At 24.6% G+C, this 26,632-nt stretch overlaps 2 protein-coding genes across 3 annotated transcripts; one reads left to right on the top strand and one right to left on the bottom strand.

The window, feature by feature from the left end:
- Nucleotides 1-1,533: 1,533 nt before the first annotated feature.
- LOC107168261 (putative serine protease K12H4.7) lies at nt 1,534-12,745 on the bottom strand. 2 transcript variants are annotated; one of them, XM_089217521.1, is made up of 10 exons: nt 12,637-12,745; nt 12,144-12,357; nt 11,872-12,053; nt 8,411-8,646; nt 6,666-6,801; nt 6,412-6,598; nt 5,514-5,643; nt 4,441-4,573; nt 2,051-2,220; nt 1,534-1,889 (listed from the first exon to the last, which is right to left on the bottom strand). In XM_089217521.1, exons 2-10 carry the CDS (start codon nt 12,333-12,335, stop codon nt 1,756-1,758), a joined length of 1,500 nt encoding a protein of 499 aa, XP_089073647.1. In that variant the 5' UTR covers nt 12,336-12,357; nt 12,637-12,745; the 3' UTR covers nt 1,534-1,755. The 2 variants fall into 2 exon arrangements, with proteins under 2 accessions (XP_089073647.1, XP_089073646.1); XM_089217520.1 differs by lacking the exon at nt 12,637-12,745 and having other exon boundaries at nt 12,144-12,466.
- A 6,932-nt stretch (nt 12,746-19,677) lies between these two features.
- Nucleotides 19,678-25,731, top strand: LOC107168262 (uncharacterized). The gene is made up of 7 exons (XM_015517610.2): nt 19,678-19,926; nt 20,081-20,163; nt 22,075-22,489; nt 22,563-22,942; nt 23,650-23,768; nt 24,790-24,996; nt 25,632-25,731. Exons 2-7 carry the CDS (start codon nt 20,088-20,090, stop codon nt 25,692-25,694), a joined length of 1,260 nt encoding a protein of 419 aa, XP_015373096.2. The 5' UTR covers nt 19,678-19,926; nt 20,081-20,087; the 3' UTR covers nt 25,695-25,731.
- The last annotated feature ends 901 nt before the right edge of the window (nt 25,732-26,632 follow it).

The following is a 26,632-nucleotide window of genomic DNA, read 5'->3' on the forward strand; positions in this document are numbered from 1 at the left end:
AAATTGCTACCTACTCAGACATTCTTTAATTGTTTAAGTTTGAACTATAGTCTATAAGTATTCTTGAAGTGCTATTTACGATATTTTTAGTCGCAAGTACCTAAGTAAGTACTAGATAATCGTTTATCTATTATCTATACCTATATGCATACGTCCGAGTGAAAATATATTTAAATTTGTATATTTTGAAGTATTCAAATTGTGTATTACGTGCAATTAAAGTTTATTGATGTAATTATTTTAAATACTATATACCTATATTATGAAATAGGTAAATGTCCAAGAAATAAGACCATAGGTAGATTATAATATATAATATAATAAATAGGATATTATTATCTTATGGTTGAACAAAAGTTACCAAATTGTTTGTTTCACTCAGGATAACTATAAAGATAATTATTACAATTCAATACATTGCAAATAATGCAGTTTTTGTTTGCATAACTATAAAACTATCAATGCAGTAATAAATTAAATATACTTCCTGAAATCCGATTATAATTGAAGGGTGAAGATCCAAAACGTCCAAACATTTCAATTTTTCATTTTTTTCAGTATTGGTGGATTTTTGTTACGAACTACTGAAATAGTTTAGACCAGTCCCTAAAATATCCAAATTTTCGTACTACACACATAGACACATAGTCCCAAATCAGTCAAATCTAAATTATACATAGTACCTATCAATTAATGATAATATGTATTTACAATAAATAATTTTATTTAAATAAAGTAGTACCTCAAAATTCAAATAAACAAATTTAAAGTTTCTTTTAAAAAAATATTTGTGAAATAGAATTTTTGTTGAAAAAAATTTTTTTTGTATATGAACCATTTTAAGTGTACAAAATGCATGAAAATAATAATACATAATATCAGTAAATAAATAAAAATAAATTTAAATTACCTATATTAAGTATATAAATTATAGTTTTTTTTTTTTTATTCTTTGTGGCCGAAGAACTTTTTGATATCCTGAATTAATAGGTATTGTTGTATTAAAATTTTATAGAATATTATTATAAAGGTTATTATTATAACACACTTTTAAATTTTGTACTACACACTGCATTTTTCGTACTACACAAAGTGTGTCGTACTACACACAATTTTAGGGACTGGTTTAGACTGTTTAGAGGTATCGACATTTTCCCAAAAACTTCATGAAATCGTAATAAACATTTTATTTTTTTATTATGCACCAAAGTTATATTTTAGTTTAATAAGTTTATTGATTATAAATCAAAGTATTTTGAATTAGGTTAGTTATTTTGATTGCTCAAAATAGTGATGGCGGACACAACTTTTTTTTTGTAAAACTTTAAAATCAATACATTTATCGCTCCACTCCGAATATAAAATTGATTATTTGAAGTAAGAAATAATATTAATGGGGATTTTTTTTACATTTTGGAATATTTCTATTTTGAAGTCCTGCAGGATATTGATATAGAGTGAATGAATCAAACAATATTTGTTGGGTATTCTACAACAAGACACAGGGACATACAGAATAATACATCATGCATATCAAGTAAATTAAAATATAATCATTTATTAATAAAATTGTTTTTTTTTTTTTTTTAAATATCCATAATAAATTTAAATAATTAAATGTTTCCCTTTTATATGTAATATATGATGGATATATCATTAAACAAATTGAACGTACGTGTAGGTACATTTATATGAACATAATTATAATTACAACAAATAAATATTTGAATTTTATTACTGAATCGCATACTATGTTTATTGAGCTGAATCAACAAAATCATTTTCCGCCAACCATTCTTTCAAATATGATCTAATCGTAGTACGAGCTTGTGTTAACTCCGGAAGATCCGAAGATGCCGGAGGATACATATTTGCGCAATGAGCTGTCCCTATTATAAGAAATAGAAACGTAAAATGTTCGTACACCACATAATTTTTGGTTTTATTAAATAGTTGTATTTATAATTAGATACTACTAGTAATTAGTAAATGAACTAAAAATATGATCTTAATTTAATTTTGAGTAATAACATTAATTATTAATAGTTACCGTTTATCAAAATTGCCACGTTATTTTTTGTCCTTGCTTGCGTAATACCTAATGCATGCCATGGATCAACAGAACCGTGTATGAATATTACCCGGCTATCTCTTATGTCCAATTCACCAAACATTGTATTAGTTCGATCAACTGCAGCTGACAATAGCTCCGAATTATATCTAGGTAAACGGAAAATTATCATAAGTACAAGTTTTTCAAATTGTCAGGTTATAGCTTAGAAATATATGTTTATCTTTTGATATTCTACATATTTAATTTATAATAAACAGAATGTAATAGATAGGTATGCAACAGATATTAATGATTGTGATTAAATTGGCGTTTACTGATATACCCACATACTCAGAACCCCTACGATGGGGGGTCAGAAAAGGCCCGATGTTCATGCAAATAACTTACTTTAATGTATATATTAGAAAAATGTAGCAAAATTAATTGTTATTTAAGAGAGGTCAGGCTTCAGTTCTATACCTGCATGGCTGCATATATACAGGCCCTAAAATATGATGTTGGGGCCTAGATGTACCTATTCCAGTATTTCATTATAAAGTCACTAGATTAAGCAATTTTAAAATAAAAGTGACATAATTTTATAGATGCACCTATTGTGTTAATATCTGATATTTTTATCTTTTTCAAGAAGTGTTAACATTACTAAAAATAAAGCGGGTAAGTAGATGTCACTTTTCTGTAAAGTAGTTTAAGAACGAGTTACTTTAATGGATGGTATTAAATTTTAATTGAATGATATAATATCAATGTATACGAAGAACAATTCTGAGAAGAGATGGTTTGTCAGTCTAGGATATTTTAGAGTTTTATGCTATATTAATTATATAATATAATATTGCTATTATTTCAAAAAATATTTTGGTACCTATACCTATAAAATAAATTCCAAATTAATCAAATCAGATTCATTATGCACACAGCACACAGAAAATAACTAGGTATAAAAAAGCTGTGTTTTTACAGTTTTTAGATTTTTTTTTGCCACAGAACTAACTACTTACATGAAACCTTGTTTTAAATTTTCAATCCTTAACTATAAAAGTTAAACGTTTAATACATTTTCAACAACTGAGGAATTCGTAAATTTTCAAATAAATAAATTTGATCAAAATTTGAACTTTAAACGGTTATGAAAAAATACTTGCATATTTATTTTTAATAGTTTCCAACAACTATTATATCAAATTATGGGGAACATTATATTAATTTTTCAAATTTTTTGACCCAATGAAATAAAATTTTATCGACATTTATAGAATAAAAAACTAAAAAAAAACGGAAAATTTCAAATGTTTATAAATAACTTAAAATTGTTGAAATATTTTGAAAATTTTATCAAGTATGGGAATTGATTAAATAAACATTTATTGTATATTTTAAGTTTATACAGTTATTCGTTTTTGAATAACAACAAAATAAGAGTATCAGTACGAGATATTATATATTTTATTAGTGAATATCCAATGTTGTAATTTAAATGCTCATAAAAATTTAATTTGACTTTCTGGTAGATATTTTTTATTTGAAAAAAATAGACAAACTCATGAAGAATCTTGTATTGAATTTTTAAATTTTAGGATTAAAAAGATAAATTTTTATGAATTTTTAACTCAAAATAATAAATTGCAAATTTTCGTGATTTTTACGTATTTTGTCGAAATTCAAATTTAAAATGCTTATTAAAAAAATTGTGACTATGTATTATTTTAATTTTTTAACTTCCATTGTGGCAATATTTTAGAAGCCTTGTATTAAATTTTGAAGCTTTTTTACCAAACAAAAACAATTTTACTTTCATTTATAAAAAAAAAAAAACTAAAAAGATTTTAAATATTTTTAAAATTTTTAAAATTTTATCAAGTATAGAAAATTCCAGTATAAACATTCAGTGAAAATTTAATGTATCTATGGTAATTTGTTTTAGAGTTACATCAATATCAAAATTCGATTTTCTCAAAAATTGATTTTGCATAAAAATACCCGGTTTTCCTTAATTTTTTTTTTTTTTTTTTTGTTTTTCCCTGTGCATTTGAAAACTATCCAATCCACCATTTAGATTTACTTTTCAACAATAAAAGCTACTGAAGTGGAAAATCAAAGCTTTATTTCGACAACTTATCGTGTATACAGACACAAAAAAGAAAAGAAAAACTAAAATCATAAAACAAATCATTGTAAATTCAATACATTCATCGCTCAGCTCAGAATCTAAAATTAATCTAAACAACCTACTTCAATAAATACTTAACAGCATTTAATAAGTAAATAGTATCTAGTACCTACTATACTATATTATTAACTATTATTAACTATTTTATTAATCTACCAACAATACCGATATTAGTAGGTACTCTGCAGTAACTTACGATTTTCCAAAAATGTCCTGGCACATATTAATAAAAAAATCTATTGGAAAGTGATGACCAAACACATGGTTATCTTGACTAGACGTCTGATAAAATCCAAACTCTGTACAAGTTTGATATGTCCATTGTCGACCTGTAACAAAATTGTATACTTATCTATATTCAAGAAAGCATATAGAAAAAATGAAAATTTAATAGTGTGTACTAATATATACCCAAACCTGGGCACTACTAGTTAGAAAGTTAAAATTCAGTTATAAAGTAAGTAACTTTCTAACTTAACTGTCTAGTTGAATTGAATGTGTAAAATAATATGATATAGTTTTTTTTCGTTCCAAAAATTAAAATGTTCCGTAAAACTGCTGAGTGCCGAGTGCCGACTATAACTGTATATAAGTATCTATAGACTTTATCCACGTTCATAAGTCGTTAATAATAAATTTAGTTTTTCAATTTTATGATAAAAAAATCTTTTTGTCATATTTTTTTCTTATTTCTTATTTGTTTTGGTTATATTATTTTTTCTAACGTGGCTGTAATCACAATTATTTGATGTTTATTTTCAAAAGGCCCCAGCCAGTATAATTAATAGATAAAATTAAAATAAAATATATAGGTACCTATATTTCTTGTAATACACGTTAATCACATATTATAGGTACAAATATATTATCATATTGTTTATATCTTATTTTGTTATACATTCTGTGTTCTAATGTTTGATGTTACAATTTGTTTCCAAGAAATAATGATTATTAGGTACTTACCTACGTCCTATATACCTACCTGTTTAAAAGTTAAGATATTAGATCAAATTATCAGTTACACCAATAATTTAAGTTAAATACCAAAACACTAAGTAATTAATTTATGTAATGCTTAACATATTTTGAACAAATGGATTTAAAATTTATATTTTAAGCTGTAAAAATAACTTTCTGACTAAGTGAGAAATTTGTAAAATTTCAGAAACTAAATTATATTTTAACTTAGTTAGTTGTTGTATTAAAGTAACTAAACTTTAACTAGTTGAAAAAAATAACTAACTTACAAGTAAAAAACACAATACAAACCTCCTTCTGCTGCACTACTACTCCAAGATGTATTTGAATACAAATCAATTAACTGGGAATAAATATTATCTTGACAATCTGCTCCATTCAAGGATAATAATTTACTGTTAACAGCTGCATACCTATCTAACTAAAACAATATGATTATAAAATTACAGTTTTGCTATAAGCCTGAGGTACATAAAAAGTCATATAATACTGGAAAATAATAATAAAGATATAATCATGATCTTATATAATTAATAAATTATATACGTAATTTTTCAGGTTTTGGAAGAGTTTTGAAAATCGTTAAAATCTTTTTTTCTGTACAATATAATTGCATAATATTAAAATTCGTTTAAAAAATATTCATTAATATTCAAACATTTTTTAATTGTCTACACGAATAAATAGCACAAAAGCATCGAAAATTATTTGTAAATTCCTAAATGTCTAGAAAAATCTAATAAATCTAAATAATAATGATGTGAATTTCAAGTCTCTACGGTTGTTCGTTTTTAAACACAACAAAAAAACTACATTAATTTCCTCTTAAACTGTATAGATATTATGTATAAATATTCCCGATATTCGGTAATTTTATTTTTGTTTTAAATCGATTATTTTGAAATATAAAATTGAATACTTTAACAACTAACCTAAATCAGTTTGATACTAAAATTCACACTTTAAATATAATATTTAAGCATTTTTCTGTTTAGAAACAATGCAATGACAGTCGACAGACTATGATATTTATTTTTTACTATACACAATATACACATTATTGTAAAACCATAGGTGTACCTACCTATCATTCATTATTATTCTTATAATGAATTATTCTTATATTCTTTTTATCATTTTTTATTCATCATTTTACCCAGAATCCTAATATATGTGAACATAAACTTACTGGAGTTGGTATTGATTTGTTAACCATAATATCACACAAAGTTTCTAATGTTACGGAAGACCGTTCAGGATTTCTATAATGCCTGTTGTCTTTATTGTATTGTACAATTGTTGCGAAATTGTCAGCTAATATTTCAAACAAAAACGATACATCTTTTTCATTTTTTCTGTCTAAGGGATCACACAACCTAAAACATTTCAAAAACAAATTGTATACATGCAGTGTAGGTCATAATATAGGTTCACATGTATTACTTGAATTTGTTTTCAATCATTTTAGCTCCATGATCGGTTTTAAGACAATAGTCGATCATTTGATTTGCTTGTTTTATTTGAGACACGCATTCTGGCTTATATGTTGCTAATGCATCTTCTACTACCATAAAATATTCTACAAAAATAAAAGATATTTTATGTTAAGTTTTACAACGAGTGCCTATTATTAATCCATGAAACGAAAAAAAGTCATATTATTGGACGATCTCATCCATTTTATCTGACGTAAAAATAAATGTTAATTATTGTTTACAGTTCAGTTTTGTCAACTCATTAATATTTTTTGCATTTAGCTTATTCTTTTGGATTATAAAATGCCTTATATGAACGGATATTGTATAGCCATTTATAAACATATAAGCTAATATCACCAATAATATCTTTCATCCAAAATATCTAACCCTTTTGGCCACTAATAATTTATCTTATAGATACTTCAGTCTTTGTAGACTATATTAAAATTGACAGAAAAAAAATTAATTTTATCTATTTAAAAATTATTCTCAATTAACTCCTTTTTACATATTTAATATTACAGTGATCGTTGTGTACAAATTATTACTACCATCATAGTTTACAAATATATCTACCTACCTATTCTCGTATATGATGCGGCGCATTCAAATTATATTTTGTCCTAGTTGCGTCCGTGATTTTGTCACGATGACATAATATCCGAGTTGCGTCCATGAGTTTTTCAGCGACTGAGAATACCTATAATGATTGGTGATAAACTAGTAGATATCTCAAGTATTGATATTTTATCTGTAAATACCCCTTTACAATTTATTGTTGGAAATTAATTTTGTTCGTGTTAGCGTCAGTCACACTTCGACATTCCATGTTTGACAAATCAACATATTTTTATTTATATTTATTTAACTTTTCAACGAAAAATCTTGAAATAATTTAAATGTCCAGTAAAAAAATAAACTATTAGGTATATTGTATTAATGGATACAAATTCGCTTTCTAAAATTATTTAAATAATAATGTTCAATTCGGTCGTGTCCAAAGCGTTTATGTAAGTGTTATTTTAAAATGTACGAAAGTAAAGAAATCATTTGGAAGATGTGGAAAAAGAAGAATTTATTAAAAAAAAACTATGACTGAGTTTGAAAACAAAATTAAACACGTTTTGAGTTCGTAAAAAAATTGGCATTCAAAAATTTACTAATTTTATAAAATAATATACAATTACAACTTTTAACCACACCATTTATACAAATGACAGTCCTCAGTCTATAAAAGGAGGAAGGTAAATATAATACGTATACTATTAACCAATTAATCAATTATTAACCAGGACGCAACTCGGATGTGTTATACAAAAATCACGGACACAACTCGGATATCGTTATGTATATTTTCCTATTTTGGGACGCAATTATTCGTATGCAGACATATGATGTATACATAACATGCTATACCTAATATATAATTACATAAAAAGACATAATTATTGAAAACAATTTTTTTTTTTATAAACATAATATTATTATAAAGTTTAAAAACTTAGTTAATGATGGATTTTTTATTTTTTTTCCAAGCTTAAATAAAAACATTGAATATCATCAAAGTATAAGTACATCACTAAAATATAGGTTCACTCCGTAATTTCATATATATCGTTTAATGTTTATATCTAAAAATCACTACTTATATATTTAATTGAAAAATATTTTTTATTACATTTTTATAGAAAAAGATTTCCTTAGACCTACCTTTAAAATCGACTTTTGCTAACAAAGGCCCACTAGAAGAAACAGCTGCGTGTATAAGATGTGGGTATTTCATTCTTAACCATGCAGCTAAAGTTCCAGGGTAAGATCCTCCAAATGCTACCCATTTAGCTGTAGATGGTATGTTGTATTTAGATTTTATATTAACAATGAATTCTGCCAAATCTGCTAATGCTTGATCACTGCTCAAGTAAACTAAATTGCTAGTGTTTAAATCTCTGTAAAATATACGTTTATACATGAAAATTTATATGAATAACCATTATATTATAATCAATAATAAAAATAAACAAATAACATGTGCTGAAAACTTTTATTAAAATATAAGTAAGCAGTGAATATATCACCGCTGTTCATGTATTATTTAAAAAAAACAGTTAATATTTTATTCAGCATAAACCGTACTTACACTGTGAAGTACTAAGTATAAAGTAAATTTATTTTATATACCATATATATAGGTATGATGAATTTTTGTCAGTCGTCTTTTATGCATTCCTAAACGGCTGGACTGATTGTGACGAAATTTGGTAGGTATAGTATAATTTGGAGATATATTAGAACCTATGAGCAGAAAATAGGCTAAGTTAAAAAGTGACATACTCAACCATACAGCTCGTATAGACATTTTGAGATTTACTATAGAAATTTTCGTTTATTTACTGCTATTATAGTGATGGTTACTTATTTTATTATTATTATTATTATTTAATATTTTATAGCATATATTCCTGAATTTATATTATTTATTGTTAACAGTGTACTTCGTAGCCTAATCCTACCTCTCATATGTGTTTTTTGTATTTTTATTATATTAACGTCATTTCTAAACCTCCCAAAATAGATCGATTGGTATTTGTACACTTCAAGCATGAAAGAAAATGGGATACTAGTTTCAGAAATAACTGAGCAACGAGATGCAAGATTTATCAATAAATATCATTCAATTAAATACTTGAATTGTCAGACATTTCTCGATAAAACAAATTATATCACTTAATGATAAACTAAATTGAATGTCGTTGTAAGATTATTACTTAATATATTTTAACCATTATGTCATTTTCTATCAATATGTATAAAAATATACTGCTTGCATAATCACAGGTAGGTAACAAATTTAACATACAGTTTGAGACATATACTATAAGAGGTAGGATTTTTAACAGCCTACGTCAACGGTCTTACAAGTGCATTATATAGTAAATTGTACGTTCAGCAGAACACGTGTAGCTCCGTTTGCTTAAAAATGAGAGTGAATTGACCTCTTATAAAATTTAAAGGTATGATTGTTATCTAGACAATCTCATATACTTTTTATTTTATTTAAATGTTAAAGGAAGTTATGAGTATTTTAAGATTCACAAAAAATTTACAATTTTAAAATACTCATAACTCGCTTTAAATTTAATATAAAATAAAAAGTATATGAGATTGTCTAGATAACAATCATACCTTTAAATTTTATAAGAGGTCAATTCACTCTAATTTTTAAGCAAACGGAGCTACACGTGTTCTGCTAAGCGAAAAATGTACCATGGTACGCATTTGTAAGACGGAGACAACACATGCGGGTATCACGTCCTCTTAAGCTATAGAACAATAGAAAATCCAGAAATCATCTACTAAATAGCCAAATTTAGAAATCAATGTGCATCTTGCATCAGTTGCATCCATAATACATAGGTATAATAGCATAGGCGACCCCGCAGGGAGGGGCAAGCTGGGGCATTTGCCCCCCTGGCTTTTTTTTAAATTGAATGTTTTAAGATAAATTACTATATACTAAACAACAAATTTAAAGTATAATATAAGTTGTAATATAATATATATCGTACTATTGTAGGTACATTAGGTGCACTGAAGATCACTGTAATGGTTTTGTTATATTTGAATTTAATAATACATTTTATAGTTTTATACCTACTATAAAAAAGTGAATGTACTTGTAAAATAAATTCCAAATTAATCAAATCAAATTCATTATGTACCCGACTTACTCAGTCATTCATAGTATACCTATACAATTAATTAAAAAGTATTAATATAAGTCATTAACGAAATTAACTATTAAAATTAGAATATAAAGAATACTCTAGGAATTTCAAGTATCCACGAATAATATTTTTAAATTACAACCATATAACTAAACAATTTATTCTTATAGTTATTTAATATTGTGTGATTCTATCCAAATTTAAACTTAAAATAACTGTGTTTGTAAGTAGTTCATAGATTTTTTTGCCACAGAATTAACTACTTATATGGAACTTTGTTTTAGTTTTCAATCATATTATATACATATATATTATATATATGATTATATATTATATATTATATTATATAATAAGTTAAGCGTTTTATACATTTTTAACAACTATAAAGAATTTGTAAATTTTAAATTAAAAATTTTTTCTCAAAATTCGAACTTTAAATGGTTATAAAGAAAAAAAACATGCCCATGTATTTTTAATATTTTCCAGCTGCTATTATATCAACTTTTGGGGAACTATGTATTAAATTTTCAAGTTTATTGACTCAATGAGTTAAATTGTATTTGTCTATAAATAACTTAAAAATAGTTGAAATATTTTGAAAATTTTATCAATAATTATAGGAATTGATAAAATATAAGCATTTGGTGCAAATTTCAAGTTATTAGTTTTTGAATAACAACAAAATAAAAATATCAGTATAAAAGATATTAATAGTGAATATCCAATATTGTTACGTGATCTTTACATATTTTATCGAAATACGAACTTTAAATGCTTATTAAAAAAATTGTGACTACCTATGTATTTTTAATATTTGTTAACTACCATTGTGACGATATATTAGGAACCTTGTATTAAATTTTGAAGCTTTTTTTTCTTATGAATACAATTTTATTGTTATTTATAAAAAAAAAGATTGAAAATGTTAAGTGATCCCTAAGGCCTAATAAAGCACCAACTAGATTCACTTTCTAACCGGAAAAGCTACTTAATTTTAATATGAAGCATTATTCCAAAAACGTGTTACATTATACTTATTGTGTACACGGTCACAATTATTGTAAAACCAATACATTCATTGCTCCACCTAGGATCTAAAATATTGAAAAACTGGAATTTTTACGGCAAAATTAGATTTCGACAAAATTTATTTTGGTTTGGTTTTGGTTTGACTAAAAAAGTTACTATAGATGGATGAAAATTTCAGTGAATATATTTTAAATTAGTATTTTACATACCCCGTAACATTTTCAAAATATTTTGACTCGTGTAGAACTATTCATAAACATATGACATTTTATAATATTTTATACATATTATATTATTTATGTATAAATGTATAGTATAATCACTATAATATATCGTATATTATACATTGAAGACATTATAGATATGATAAAAATACAAAAAAAAAAGCATTGATTTATATTTTATTATTATTCTTACTCGGTTGGTTGACTTTCACCATAGAACCGATGTTCCAGTTGAAAACATAAGGCATTAAATTCTTTAGCGTAATCAATCCAGGCTCCACTCTGCATCCATTTAGCTGAAATTGATCCTTCTCCTCCAATCATCAAAAACACGGGTCCATCATTTTTATAATTTTCCAAATTTACTTGATATCTCTAGACATAATTTATCAAAATTATGTTTATTTTGGATGTTGAATTATTCTAATAATCATTTCATATTATGTTTATATTTCTTTAATTTACCTGTTTCCACGTTCTTTTATCAGTAGGATTAAAATGATCTAATTTTTGTATAAACCATTCGTCTTCAGTGTTCATTGTTCTCAATGATGGTGGTGAATTTGGTTCTCCTAAACCAATAAGAATGTTTTTCATACTATTGGCTTGTGAACTCATCCACACAAAAAGCCATAACACACAAAATATAAATTTCATTTTTCAAATAAAAATTTATAATCTAAAAAAATTGATGATATAAAATAATCGTATAAAATGGTAATATATAAATATTAAAATTAATTTTTAGCTTATAAATGATATTGAGATATGTTGTAACTCTTAGTTTGAATCACCTACTAATCTGAAGGTTGAAAAGTTATAAAACCATAAAACTATTTATGATAATTAATATTATTTTATACATATTATATATTATATTGTATAAATGTAATCAGCATAATATTATATTAAAAATTATACTTAAAAAAATAAATAGGTTAATAATAATATAACCTACCTAAAAAATCCAGTGGAGTACCTATTACAATTCACTATAATAGATTACAATGTGTGTAGGTACTCGTAAATGTTGATAAATGAATATGTTTAAAGATTAAGTGTTTTTTTTTATTTTATACCTACTAACCGTCTGAATTGAGTTTGAATTTATTAGGTAGGTACCTTACCTACACGGCTACACCTATCACCTATTGGTTACTATTTTAGTAGGCACCTACCTACTATCTACTAGGTGTATATGTCTATTTAAATTTAAACAAAGAAAATTAAAATATTCATTCTAGATTATACAATTTTGGTAAATATCACAATATGATAAATTTAACCACTAAAAGAAAAGCTTTCAAATATTTTTTAATTGTCTTAAATTAAATATTTCTAACAACATCATGGTACTCTTTGTATTTGAAGTAAATATTAAAAATTATTAAATTTGTTAAATATTGGCTAATTACCTTATACACAGGCGCGAATTCAGGGGGGCTATGGGTGCTCGGGCACCCCCTGTAATTTAGCCACCAACAAAATAAATTTATGTTATAAATTAAATTATTTGTTATTTTTCAAAATAAAAATAATAATAATAATATCGGTGCTTTTCGTTATCACCGTCACATACGACAATAATAAATTAATAACTATTATTGTTAATTGCTTTCGAAGTATACTCGTATGTAACAACACGCGTCGACGGCGGAAAGGTCCTATAACAATTATTATGGAAAAAAAGTTAGCACTAATAAATCAAATAGTAAATGATAATATTTAAATAAATAGTAAGGTGTAACAATTTTTTTTTTTTTGAGCACCTCCTGTTAAATTTTTCTGGATCCGCGCCTGCTTATACAAGTTGAAGTAGGTAAACAACAAATTAATAATTAAATACCCAATAATTCATAATTACAATACAATATAGGTACTTTATTATATAGGCAATATTTTTACAGGTATAGTACTGCATGGTATTTATAAAAGTTGAATAGTGTATCTGTAAATTTTACCTATTTAATCAGACTTCTTCTAAATCCAAAGAAAAATGATTAATTTGGTAGTTTTCATTCAAGAATATTGTAATACCCGCACCTATGCATTGTCTCCGTCTTACAAGTGCATAATATAGGAAATTTTATACTCATCAGATCACGCTTTGCTCTCTTAGTTTAAAAGTAAGAGTGAATTGACCTCTTATAAAATTTAAAGTTTAGAATATTATTTAGACGATCTCATGGACTTTATTTTTACTATATTCCAATAAATTTTGAAACAAGTTATAAGTATTTTAAAATAGTAATATATATATATTATTAAGATCAATGGTAAATGTATAAAATTAAAAACAATTTCGTAAACATAAATAATTTTATCTATTTAAAATATTACTATAAAAAAATTATAATTATCTACTAAAATATTAAAATTGTACACCTTATTTACTAGGTAGTACATAAAAATGTTTTTAGATAGTACTTTAAAATAAATCGGTTAAGTTACACAATATTCAAATGCATTTCTTTCCATCGTGCTTCAGTAAGGTATCTGATAAATATATAATAAATACCAATAATACCTATATTAAAATGATATTGTATATGATTGTATGGATACTGAACATTATTTTGATCCCATTTCTGGTGCGATTACTTAAAGTATAGAGGATTTTGTAGAAACCACTCAGCTTAAAAATAGTAAAAATAGCATATAAATATTTAATATGATTATACCATACTATCAATATTCTATGGTCTTAACTAATTATATATATATTCAGTAAAAAAAAAGGGTATTTTATTAAAGTGTGGTAGAAAGGGATTAATTAAGTGTATCCATCTTAATATTTTGTATTTACTTTCTATTTTAACATTAGGATGAAACATTTTTATATATCAAGGTAGTAGTTGTAAATATTTTATATTTTAGACTTTAGTAAATGATTATTGTTTGTTTGCAGTAATATATTTTATTTTTTACCAAAATGTTTTTAACAAGGTTGTTTTATTTATCATCAGTATACAATTAAAATATAATATTTATAAGTAGGTAATAAAAATAAAAATATATTAATATTTGTGTAGACAAAACTACAGAGATTGATTGGTTAATAAATTATAGCTTTTAAAATAATTATACCTACTTATATAATGTTGATAAAATAAGATGTAAAAACCTGATATATTTTGTGTCATTAGTTTATGAACATTGAATATCAGAATATCTATATTATATATTACTTAAATACTTAAAATAGGTACCTAAATATTATGTGTGAAAAACAATGTAAATTTAGATTTGAAAAAATAGCTACTCCACATATAATTTAATTAATTGATTAGGTACATTTTAGTATATTATAAAAAAAAAGTACTAGGTATATAGATTTTGTAAACTAACAAAATTTTTTTATTTTTCTATTGTTCCTATTTAACATTGATGGCAATGACTGCTGTTAGTTAAAATAAATATAATATAGTAGACTGCAGGGTTCTATAGAAGTACCTACATAAAGGTAAATAAAATGAAAATATAAGCTCTTTATTTTATTTTCTTGATTTAGTTTCAGCTAAATAATTAAGTTATAACTAGGGTGCGGATTTGTATGTATTTACATATTTGTCGTGAATGATAATATTTGAATGATTCCTTTACAGAAATATGTTACAGGACTATCTGATTATTTTAAGCTATGGTTGATATTACATATTCTTACATATTTAATCTAAATTACATATTTTTACATATTTTACTGATATTACATATTTTTGTTAAATATTGAGCTATTTACAGAATTAGTAATGTATCGCCGTTTTATATAATGAGTAGTTATCTTCTCCAGTCCGTGCGTGTGCAAATATTATAATCGCAAGTTGCGACTATTAGTCCATAGTCCACACATTATCGACCCAGTTATCGCTATACACGTTTCGATAAAAGTGAATTTAATTTCGTTATTTGTTGTTTAGTCATTGGAGAGGTGTCCGTGTGTCCTTGTGTTTTTCGTATTTGTTGAGTCTTTTTAGTTTTTGATTGTATAATATTATTTTATTATATTAATATAGTTATATTCTTATATCACTGTGTTTAATCGAAAATGCCGAAAGTTGCTCCTAAAAAAAGAGACCTCGTAATGAGGTACGTGCGAGATTTTCCGAACGAAACATTTCGTAACGATTCGAATATTTTATACTGTGATGCATGTTGTCATGCATTTAGTATTGCAGAATTAGGGGCTTTTAAATTTGCTCCTATAGGAAACTTCCGTTGACGTGGAAAGATCCTTTAGCCGCTATAAAAACATATTGCGTCCTAATCGACGTCGATTTACTTTTGACAACCTAAAAAAATATATGATTGTCAATTGTTTTGTTGACGAAGAAGTAGATTCAAACTCCAATGAATGAATACTTACTAATTACTTTGGAATTTTTACTTTTTAATTTTTAATTTGAATGTATTCCTAATTAATATTAATAAAATAATAATATAATGTAGTGTTGTATAATTTATATTTACGTACTTTTTTAATTTAATCATTTTAAAATTTTTTTATCAAGAATAAAAACATTTTTGTTTAGGTACATATCTTGTATTTTTAATTACATATTTGGATAAAATTAAATACATATATATGTACATATTTTTGAATTTTTAATACATACAAATCCGCACCCTAGTTATAACAATGTAATATATTCTTATATACTATATTATTATATTCAGTATTGCAGTTTATAAGTTGGCAGTGTGTTTTTTAAAAAAAAGAAAATAAATCAGAAATAAATCGCTTGCTTATACCAAAGTTATTAGAATCGTTTTGACATTTTTTTATGGAAGTTAAAAAAGGAAAATTTCAGTATAAATTGATGGACCATATATGATAGGTAAATAAAAAAAAGCTAGGTGGGCAATTGAATAGGTACACTACTCTGTACAATAGGTGACGAGTGGGTCACTATAGGTAATGAATGTGTTGAATTGGGTTTACTTCTCTCGTCTCTATCATGTTTAAATTAAGTATATAGGTAAGTTAGTAAGTACTTATCTACCGCGACGACATATTATTAGGTATATACTTTCAGTGACATATCACAGCTATATAGACGACATGCACGTCTATATTATTATTATAGCTGTATATAAGTTAAAAATTAGAAATAGATACTGATAAATTAATTAATTTGTTATATAGGTCAATATTTACATCACATTTCACTGTTTCATAGACATTACGGAGTACTATATAAACGGTGTTCCTATAAGAACAATGGTAGGGTTCACACTGTATCTAAGTTTATTTTTATTTTATTCTTTGAATGTAGATAAGTACATTAATAACAATAGGCTATAACCTTATATTATCTATAGTTTAAATACCAAAAATATACAGTGTAATTGATTTATCAAACACTCATTATTTAAAAAAAGTATTTTTTTAAATATATATTTACATAGTTTCAAGTTATTAAAAAACCATCGTTTTTATTAAAAAATTATGTTTTTTAAATATTTTTTTAAGTTTTTTACTTTTTTAAATGACAACATAGAGTTTTAATTTCATATATTCTAAAGCAGAATATTTTTTTAAGTATTTTGATTCATAAAAATCGAATTTAGGACGAGTAGTTTATGAGTTATAAGTATTTAAAGTTTAGATTGGAGTGGTACGGGTTATCCCACAAAATTAATATTTTTCCACTACTCCGCTTGTCTAAACTTTAAATACTTATAACTCATAAACTACTCGTCCTAAATTCGATTTTTATGAATTAAAATACTTAAAAAGCGGGTAAGTAGGTATCGCTCTGCTGTACATTAGGGGGTGGGGTGGACCACTGACTAGGGTAGGTTAAATTTTAATGCAATGATAGGTTGATACAATGATTTGTATACGAAAAACGATTCTGAACGGAGACGGTTAATCTGTCTAGGATACATTATTAAAAATTTTCAAATCATAGATTTAAAAAAATTTTTTTTATGAATTTCTAGCTTGAAATAATTTGCAAATTTTCGAGTGATAAGCATACCCTGCACGGCTGCACACCTCAAATGACGCCTCTGGATTAATTGTTTGTGGCTTTGAAATAAAATGTTATATTACCTATATTTAGTTAATTATTATTTTATGTGCATGTTTATTGCTTACTACCGAGGTTTAAATTTTTTCTCACCCCGGCCCCCTACAAAAATTGAGTAGGCCCCATTATATTATTATAGGTAATTATAATATATGTATTTTTCTTAGTGCATTCACTAATACACGTAATTACTCATTTGTAAAATAGCCAATGGTATGATTGGTTAGCAGTTATAATAAGATATATTTTCATATTTGAATAAATAATATTTTGTTTTTTTATTAACATACGAAATATATGACGTAATAATGCTAAATGTTATTTATATTTAGTATTTACTATTTATTAATAATTATAAAGATCGTTAGACAAATGTAATATACTAAATACACATAAACAGAATACCTATAGCTTTTAAGTTTTAACAGCATTTTATATAAACAATATTATAAAGCGGATAAGTCATGGATATCGCTCTGCTGTACAGTAGGTAGGTTACTGTAATGGATGGGATTAAATTTGAATGCAATGATAGGCATCATTGTATACGAAAAACGATTCTGAACGGAGATGATTTGTCAGTCTAGGATATATTATATTTAAATATTGTCATATTATATTCTATTTTGAAACAAATATTTTATTTTTCAATTAAGACGCAATTTGCATATGGCATGGTTAATCAATTAGTGTAGTTATCATGTAGTTATCATAATTCGTAATACCTTATATTATCATAGATATACGAATATCTGGTTTGAGGATAAATCGTTATCATTACGCGATTTCATAAAAATTTAAAACTCAAACGCTCAAAACATTTTTCCTATCATGACGCTTCAAATTTTCTCTATAGCTATTTGAAGCAAAACCTATGGAAAACTTGGTGTTAAATTTTATAACCTTAGATATAAATACAAACAATATTATGAATTTTGAACTACAAAATAATTTGCAAATATTCATGGTTTTGACGAATTTTTGTCAATATTTGAAATTCAAATGCTAATAAAAATTTAATTTGAATTTCCGGTGGACATTTTTTTTGTGATAAAGATTGACAAATTTGTAAGGAATCTTGTATTAAATTTTCAAATCTTAGGTATAAAAAGAAAAACTTTTATGAATTTCAATTTAAGATAATTTGAACATTGCCGTAATTTTTATGTATTTAATCAAAATTTGAACTGTAAATGCTTATAAAAAAAATTTGTGACTATATATTTATTTTATTTTTCAAATGCTATTGTAAAAATATTTTAGAAGCCTTGTATTAAATTTTCAAATCTTAGGTACCTATAAAAGGAAATTTTTTTATGAATTTCAAGGATAAAATAATTTACGAATTTTCGTGATTTTTACGTATGTTGTCAAAATTAAAATTTGAATACATGTAAAAAAAAAAATTATGGCTATATATTTATTTTATTTTTCAACTGCTATTGTAAAAATATATTATGAGCCTTGTATTAAATTCTCAAATCTTAGAATTAAAAAGAAAATTTTTTATGAATTTCGATCTAAGATAATTTGAAAATTGCCGTAATTTTTACGTATCAAGTCAATATTTGAACTTAAAATCTTGCCAATGTATTTTTATAATTTTTTAATCACTTTAAGAATAACTTATGAGGAACTTTTGCACAATATACATAATACGCACACATTTAGGGGTGAGATCAAACATTTTTTAAAATCAAAAATTAAGGAACACCTTACAGAATAATTATATATTACAACTATAGATTTATTATATTTAATATTCTAATTTTAAACTTGTTAATCTTCGTGATCATGCTATAACAATAATTAAATTGTTAATAGTATTGCCAGATTTTAATGTATATAATTGCATAATAACCATGAATCGTTTATTATAATCGTGATCGTGATACGAACTTCGTGTTGATAATTGTTTATGCTGATAACGCAAATAACAATATTATAATCATGATAACAATTTTCATATTTTTAAAAACGCTACAAACACGTGAAAATACAAATTGATAATAATATAATAATATTTAAATTTAAAATAATGTCTTAATTCTGTATTCCGCCATTTACTCATTTGTAGACTGTTGTTTCGAATTGCCTGTTCGAAATTAGAACGAGTGTTACCCAGCCATTAATAAGTATTTGTTTTGAACAATAATTCTATCAAGTAACAATTTCGTCTGAAATTATTTTATTTCAATCACGATCCTGTATTAATTGTAAGTACTCCTCAATATCTTAAACATTTGATTTTAAAATTTTTTTTCGATGTTCAGAACTAAAAATTGATTACTTACTTTTACTGACCACAAATGAAATAATTTGTTTGCTGTTGCTGTGGTACTTAATCAAGTACACGTTTTAATTTTACAGATATATCATGTTTGATGATTACACAGTCGGAGCATTGGGCGATTTGATTGCATCCAATGGAAATATAAAGAAAACAAAAAAAGGTAGTGATGTGTATATTATTTAAAGTAATAATAACTTTAATTTTTAATAGTATAATGACTTACTAGTTTTGTATGCTACATACCTGAATTGTATTACCTACAATCAATTCATTATTTAAAATGTATTAATTAGTGTTTAGAATTTTCTATTTTAATCTTATACTCCCACACAAACTACTTTCTCATTAAAATTCAAAAATTGCATTAACAAAAAGAATTAAAGATTGTCATGAAAAAAAAATAAAAAAAATAGCGCAATTAGATTACAAAAAATGAGTAATAATAAAAACTATATAATCTTTTCACATCTTTGTTAACTATATAAAACTAAAAGTAGATTAGACTATAATAACTTTAATAAACTATAAGTTACCAGTAAATTACTTAACCGTTTAGCTTATAATCAAATTGATATTAATATATCATTAAACAATGTATATTATAATGCTCTTATTAAACAAACAAACTCCACACTTATAGGTAAAAATTTTCATTTATCTGATGCAAACTATTGACCTATATATATTACTTTTATATTGCCAAACACCGTTTGAAAGTTTATTATCTAAAAAACTAAGTTCTCATTCTAAAATACTCTTTTTTTGCGATAGTCAAAATAGTCACAATTCTTATTCACTCCAGTAGTACTAATCTCATAAATTTTTATTATAATATTTTAAAATGTGTCAGTGAGAGGTATCAGGCAGATAAAATTTAGAGATTTTGCAAATGCATTTTGCCATTTTATAGGATTAATCATTTCATTCTATTACAACGCCTTAATTACTATTGGTATAAATTATCCATTATTACCATGGCTTACATAATTTGTCACTTAATGACTTCAAAGTTCAAATAGTACATTTTATTTCTTCTCCTATTGATATAACATCTGGTGACTCATGAGGATTAAAATTTCTAATTTTTAATATATTTATAAAAGATTCAATTTTTCAATTTTTTGTCCACGTTTTGCTAAACTATTTTTGTTTGCATGATGATTTCATTGATTATATAAAGTCTATAGATGATGCATATTTACCACAAAAAGATATAGGCACTATGGTTAGTTGGTGCTCAAATTACAAAATTACCTTGAAAAAATCTGAATATAATTTTATTTATCTTTACTGAATATAGAAACCTATAATTTTTCAATATCAAATTTTTAATTTCAAACTGCCAATTATTTTAAATATTACAAATCTAGAAATTATTTTTGAACCTAACAACTTATAATAATCATATTTCTAAAAAAATTAATAAAGCATCATAACTGTTAAGTTTTATAAGTTTCCACTTTGAACAATTCACAAATATTATTGTCATAAAATCTTTAAACTGTTCGCTAGCCTTTCACGTATTGAATATAATTCCACTTTTTGGACAGCATGTCAGTTAGGTTTAATTAAAAAACTAAAAGTTGTCCGACACTAATTTACTGTTGAAAGTATTTTTATGTTTTAAGACGTTTTTATAAAATAATGGTTAAAATTTGATAAAACTCAAAATAAAATATTATTTATTTTGCCTCGTCATATTTTTATTTTCATTATTTATTATTTTTTTACTGATTCAATTTTTAGGGTAAAAAGATAATAAGAGAAGACAAATATTATTAAATGAATAATTAGTAAGATAAAATATATTTTCAGTGTTAAAAAAAATTTTAAGAGCACATTTTTATGGCATTTTATATTCTGTTATGAGTGCAGTCATATCTTTTTAAGTAATTTTTCTTGCTTTTTAGAGCATTTAAATCCATCCCCTAATTATAACTAACAAAAAGCCAACTGATAAAAATTGAAAACAACAAGACTTAACATTAATACAGCCACATTACTTGCCCTTAAATTTAATTTTACATCCCTTATAACTTTGATTTATGTACAATAATGTTTTATACTTTAGATAAAAAAAAGAAAAATAATGTCGAAGATCAACTCCAACCAGAAACAAATTTGAACGATGATTCATCAAAAAATGAAAATGTAGAAATATCAAAGAAGAGAAAATCAAAGAAAAAATCAAATGAACAATCAATAAAAAAAATGAAAAAAAATGTGAGTTCTCAAAAATTGGAAGCTGATGATATAAAACTAGAAATAGTTAATGAAAAAATGAAAAAAACTATAAGTCAAGAATCATTAGTGTCAGTAAATAATAAAACAAATCAAATTGATGATGACAAAAATTCAGGTGTTATAAATGCATCCAAAACTTTTGAAAAAAAAATTAAAAAAAACAAAAAAACAAAAGATAATTCAACTATACCTAATGATAAAACTAGTAGAACTGAAAAAAAATTATCTACTTCTGACTCACGGTAAGTAGTTTTTATAACTAAAAAAATTGTATGGTGTGTATAGTAATTTGTTTTATTATAAATCTGTTTATAGGGATATAAAATCTACTGAGGATTATACTGAAAAAGAATCAAGAACTGTGTTTGTTGGCAATGTCCCAGTTAATGTTAAAATGTCAGCAATAAAAAAATTATTCAAACCGTTTGGAGAAGTAGAAACTACTAGATTAAGAAGTGTTGCTGTCAAAAATCTTGAAGTGCCTAAACGTGTGTCCATAATGAAAGGAGATTTTCATCCACAGAGAGATACTGCCAATGTTTATGTACGTTTCAAAACTATAGAACAGGCACAAAAATCATTGGTTTTAAACGCTACACAGTTTGAAGGACATACAATTAGAGTAGATATGGCTTTAAATACGGGTCATAAGCAGAATATGAAAAAAGGAATATTTATTGGAAATCTTCCCTATAGTGAGTGATATTCAGTCAAATTTTTCAGTTTATTAACTTTTATGAAGTACCTACTTTTCTATTAATAACAATACACAAACTTCACACCTATATGGCAATACCTACAGGTTTTGAGATTATTATTATGATTTCTAAACTGGATCAGTTGTTTATTTTATCGGTATTTTTAGAATTGTTCATGTACCTGCCGCAGGTCGCACGTTATAATGAAAAATAATATGAAGATTAAGAAAAAGAATAATTACCTATTTTTATATTATATTTAGAGTGTGAGTTTATGTGTTCTTAAAAGTTTTAAAATATACCTTAATATAATATGCATTCAAAATTTGAAAATAACTATAAAATGTGCAATATGGTAAAAACTTTAAATAATTTTTTTTTCAAAATTGTTGATTTTTTCAAAATATGCAGGATAAGTTTATCATTAGGTTCTGACTAACGAAAACAAAAAAAATCCTTGAATTTTGAAAAATAAAAATACTCAGTTTTATAAAAATCGTCACTTTAATTATACATCAAATACAAGTGTTAAAATGTGGCTCGCATCATAAATCTATGATACGATCTGCAGTTTGGCCACTCATATTAAAGATGAAATAAATAAATTTTAAACATTCTGAAAATTATAAAAATTAACCGAGAAAATGATAATTGATTTATATAGTGTATTTTTATATTAAGTCAAATTATTTACTCTTATGAAGGTATTCAGGAAGATGAAATATGGGATTATTTTAAAGATTGTGGACCAATATCAGCTGTGCGTATAGTCCGTGATAATGCAACTGGCGTGAGCAAAGGCTTTGGATATGTAGATTTTGAAGTGAGTATTTTTTGTTGTTAAAATATTAAAATTCTAAGATATTAATTCTCAACAAATATGTGTTGTATAATATTCAATTGTGTGTCTCGTCTTATATATACAACTGAATATCTCAGTCTGATGCTCTTAGATTAAAAAAGAACACCAAGTGTTGAACATTTTATAAGTTAAAAAATAAATCATGCAAAAAAATTCAAGACAGTATGGCTTATTTTCAGAAAAATCAAAAAATTTGAATTATTTTCTGCATGTAAGCCTCAGTCAATTTTAGATTTAGGATCATCATCATTGGATAAAAAAAGATCTATCTATAACTTACTGGTAAAAACAATAAGTAGCTTTTCAAAAAAAACCAAGTTATGTATATTGTGCATGTGCAAACCTAAGGAGTTAAAAATTTTGAAATTATCTTAAATGTGTACTTATGTATTTTCTAGCTATCACAGTGAACTATAGTATTTTATTTTAAGATTATTAGGCTAAAATATATATGCTCAACGATATTATATATTATGCTTGATTGTCTACATTTTATAAAAATCTAGGGTTATTTTTATAAAAATTTTATAATAATAAAATATATAAATAAATAAATAAATAAAAATCTGTGAAAAATAATTACAATCTATTTAAAATAGACAGCCAATGCTTATCAGTAATTTTAGCCCAAACTAGTTGTTTCGACCGTTTATCTATTAAACATTTGTTTTTTTATACCTACCAAATAAAAACATCAATACTCATTATAAAACAAAGTCAACTGAATATATTTTTTTTAATTAATAACATAATATTAGTTTAAATAATACTCTGTAACAATTATTGTTGGTTTGCTGAAATAATTTGTAAGTGATAGCATTCAAATAAAGAAAACCACTAGCTTACTTATTTGCTCCATGTGCAAACTGTAGTAACTTACATATAATTACATTTACTAAAATAATTAACTTTAATCTCTGATAGAGTGAAAAAATTATTTAAATTGATTTGTAATATTTAGTTAATGTGTTTATCATTACAGACTAAAGAATCTGTTGAATTAGCTATGCAAATAAAAGGGAAAAAGGTTCAAAATAGAGAAATTCGCATCAAAAGGATTGAAACTAAAAAAAATACAAATAAGGTGTTCAACCAAAGACCGTTGCCATATTTAAAAAAAACCAAACCTGTGGGTAAAAGTGGTCAAAACTTCCAAGGAGAAAAAATGAAACCAAAAATGAATAAAAAGGTAATAATGTATTTATAAAATACTTTTGTAGATCATATGATAAGAATCAGTTAGCAGCTTAGCATGATTTATTAATAAATTTATGCATTTCAAAAGATTGGTTTTTATGATGATTAAATTTCTTAATTCTATTTTTGGTTTTTGGTATAGGAAATTTTACATCTGAATATTGGTTAATTGTACACCATATTTATGATGTTTACATTGTAATTGTAAATTTAGCCAAGTACTACTAGTATATTTTTCTAGTAAATTTATTCTGAAATTCGATATCCATACCTATTTTATTTTTATTTTTTATTTGATGCATACTTTATTCAGAACAAAAGTTTGCCAGTTTGCTCACTCTAGCTGAATTTTACATTATCAGACCTCCACTAATGACTGCCGGTAGATGGTAGTGAAAATGTGTGCAGTCACTGAATGCTTTTGTCTACCGTCTGTTGTTCTTTTATTCTGAATAGAGTAAATTATATACAAACATAATTTTAACTGTTCAAAATTAACAATGATGTTAAGTGATTCCTATATTTTTGTATAAAATATTTTTATATTTATATTTGATTTTTTTTTTTAAGAATACTCATTATTAAATTATATTATATTAATTAAATTTTTTTTTCTGTTTATTTTAGAAACAAAAACCAACAAAAACTGATTTAATGAGAAAGAAGATTGCTAAAAAATTAAATGTTTAATCTAATTTGTATTGACTAATAAAATTATTAAATTGAAGCATTTTTAATTAATACATGAGTAGATTTGAAAATGCCAATGATATCTTATTTTATGCTTTATAATGGCTATAATACATACGTCTAAGTAATTTTGAAATAAATTTTTAAAGTAGTTTTTAGGCTTTGCTTTAAATTGTTCTACTGTTCTGCAAATAAAAGTAGTAATTGTCTACTACTAAATAATCAAAAAACCAAAATGAACTGTAGCCGGGTAAATTTTTTTTTTTTTTTTGAAATATTTAAAATGTGTTTATCAAAATTAAAAATAAATCAACAATATGCAAGTAATTAAAACACTCCTTTTAGAATTTTTAATTTAAAAAAAAAGCCAAAACAAATGTTATATTTAAATTCTGATACTTGTATCATCTTTATCACTAAAATCACATATTTTTACATAAATTTAACATAAAAAATTAAGTGTTTTGGTAGGTTAATCTTTGTGTACAGCAACCAACTTTAACACCAATGGGATGAGTGATTTTTTGAGCTTTGCTTAATGATGTGTTATGTACTTAAGCTAGTATTCTATATATCCCAATATTTGCTTGAATAATATTTATTTATTTTTTGTAATGGGTTTTATCGAAATCATTTTTAGTAGTTCTGGCTGTATTGATTTAGAATTTAATGATAACTTGAAAACTTTTTTTGTGTGAGTTTTGTACTCTTTCATGCTTTTATATTACCTAATTAAACAAATTTGTTTCCACGAATGTCATAAAATTACTTATTACACTTATATTTTCTAAGTATTTAAAAATTAAAATTATGTACAACGTCATTTTTAAAATATTAAAATATGTATTGAAAATATAAACTTTTTAAACAACAATTTTTTTTCTTCTAGCTTTTGCAGTTTCAATATCATTAATTAATGATATACATATATTTTATAA

This window comes from Diuraphis noxia, unplaced genomic scaffold, assembly GCF_037042655.1.
Source record: "Diuraphis noxia isolate RWA-SAM2 unplaced genomic scaffold, SU_Dnox_SAM2 contig0001, whole genome shotgun sequence".
NCBI lineage: Eukaryota > Metazoa > Arthropoda > Insecta > Hemiptera > Aphididae > Diuraphis > Diuraphis noxia.

Coding starts and splice junctions, on each gene's coding strand:
- LOC107168261 (XM_089217521.1), bottom strand. CDS start 12,335: ATGAAATTTATATTTTGTGTGTTATGGCTTTTTGTGTGGATGAGTTCA. Junction 6,802..8,410: donor AGCAAAAGTCGATTTTAAAG/GTAGGTCTAAGG, acceptor TTATTTTTGTAG/AATATTTTATGGTAGTAGAA. Junction 4,574..5,513: donor TAGTAGTGCAGCAGAAGGAG/GTTTGTATTGTG, acceptor ATTTTGTTACAG/GTCGACAATGGACATATCAA.
- LOC107168262 (XM_015517610.2), top strand. CDS start 20,088: ATGTTTGATGATTACACAGTCGGAGCATTGGGCGATTTGATTGCATCC. Junction 23,769..24,789: donor TTGGATATGTAGATTTTGAA/GTGAGTATTTTT, acceptor TTATCATTACAG/ACTAAAGAATCTGTTGAATT. Junction 24,997..25,631: donor AACCAAAAATGAATAAAAAG/GTAATAATGTAT, acceptor TGTTTATTTTAG/AAACAAAAACCAACAAAAAC.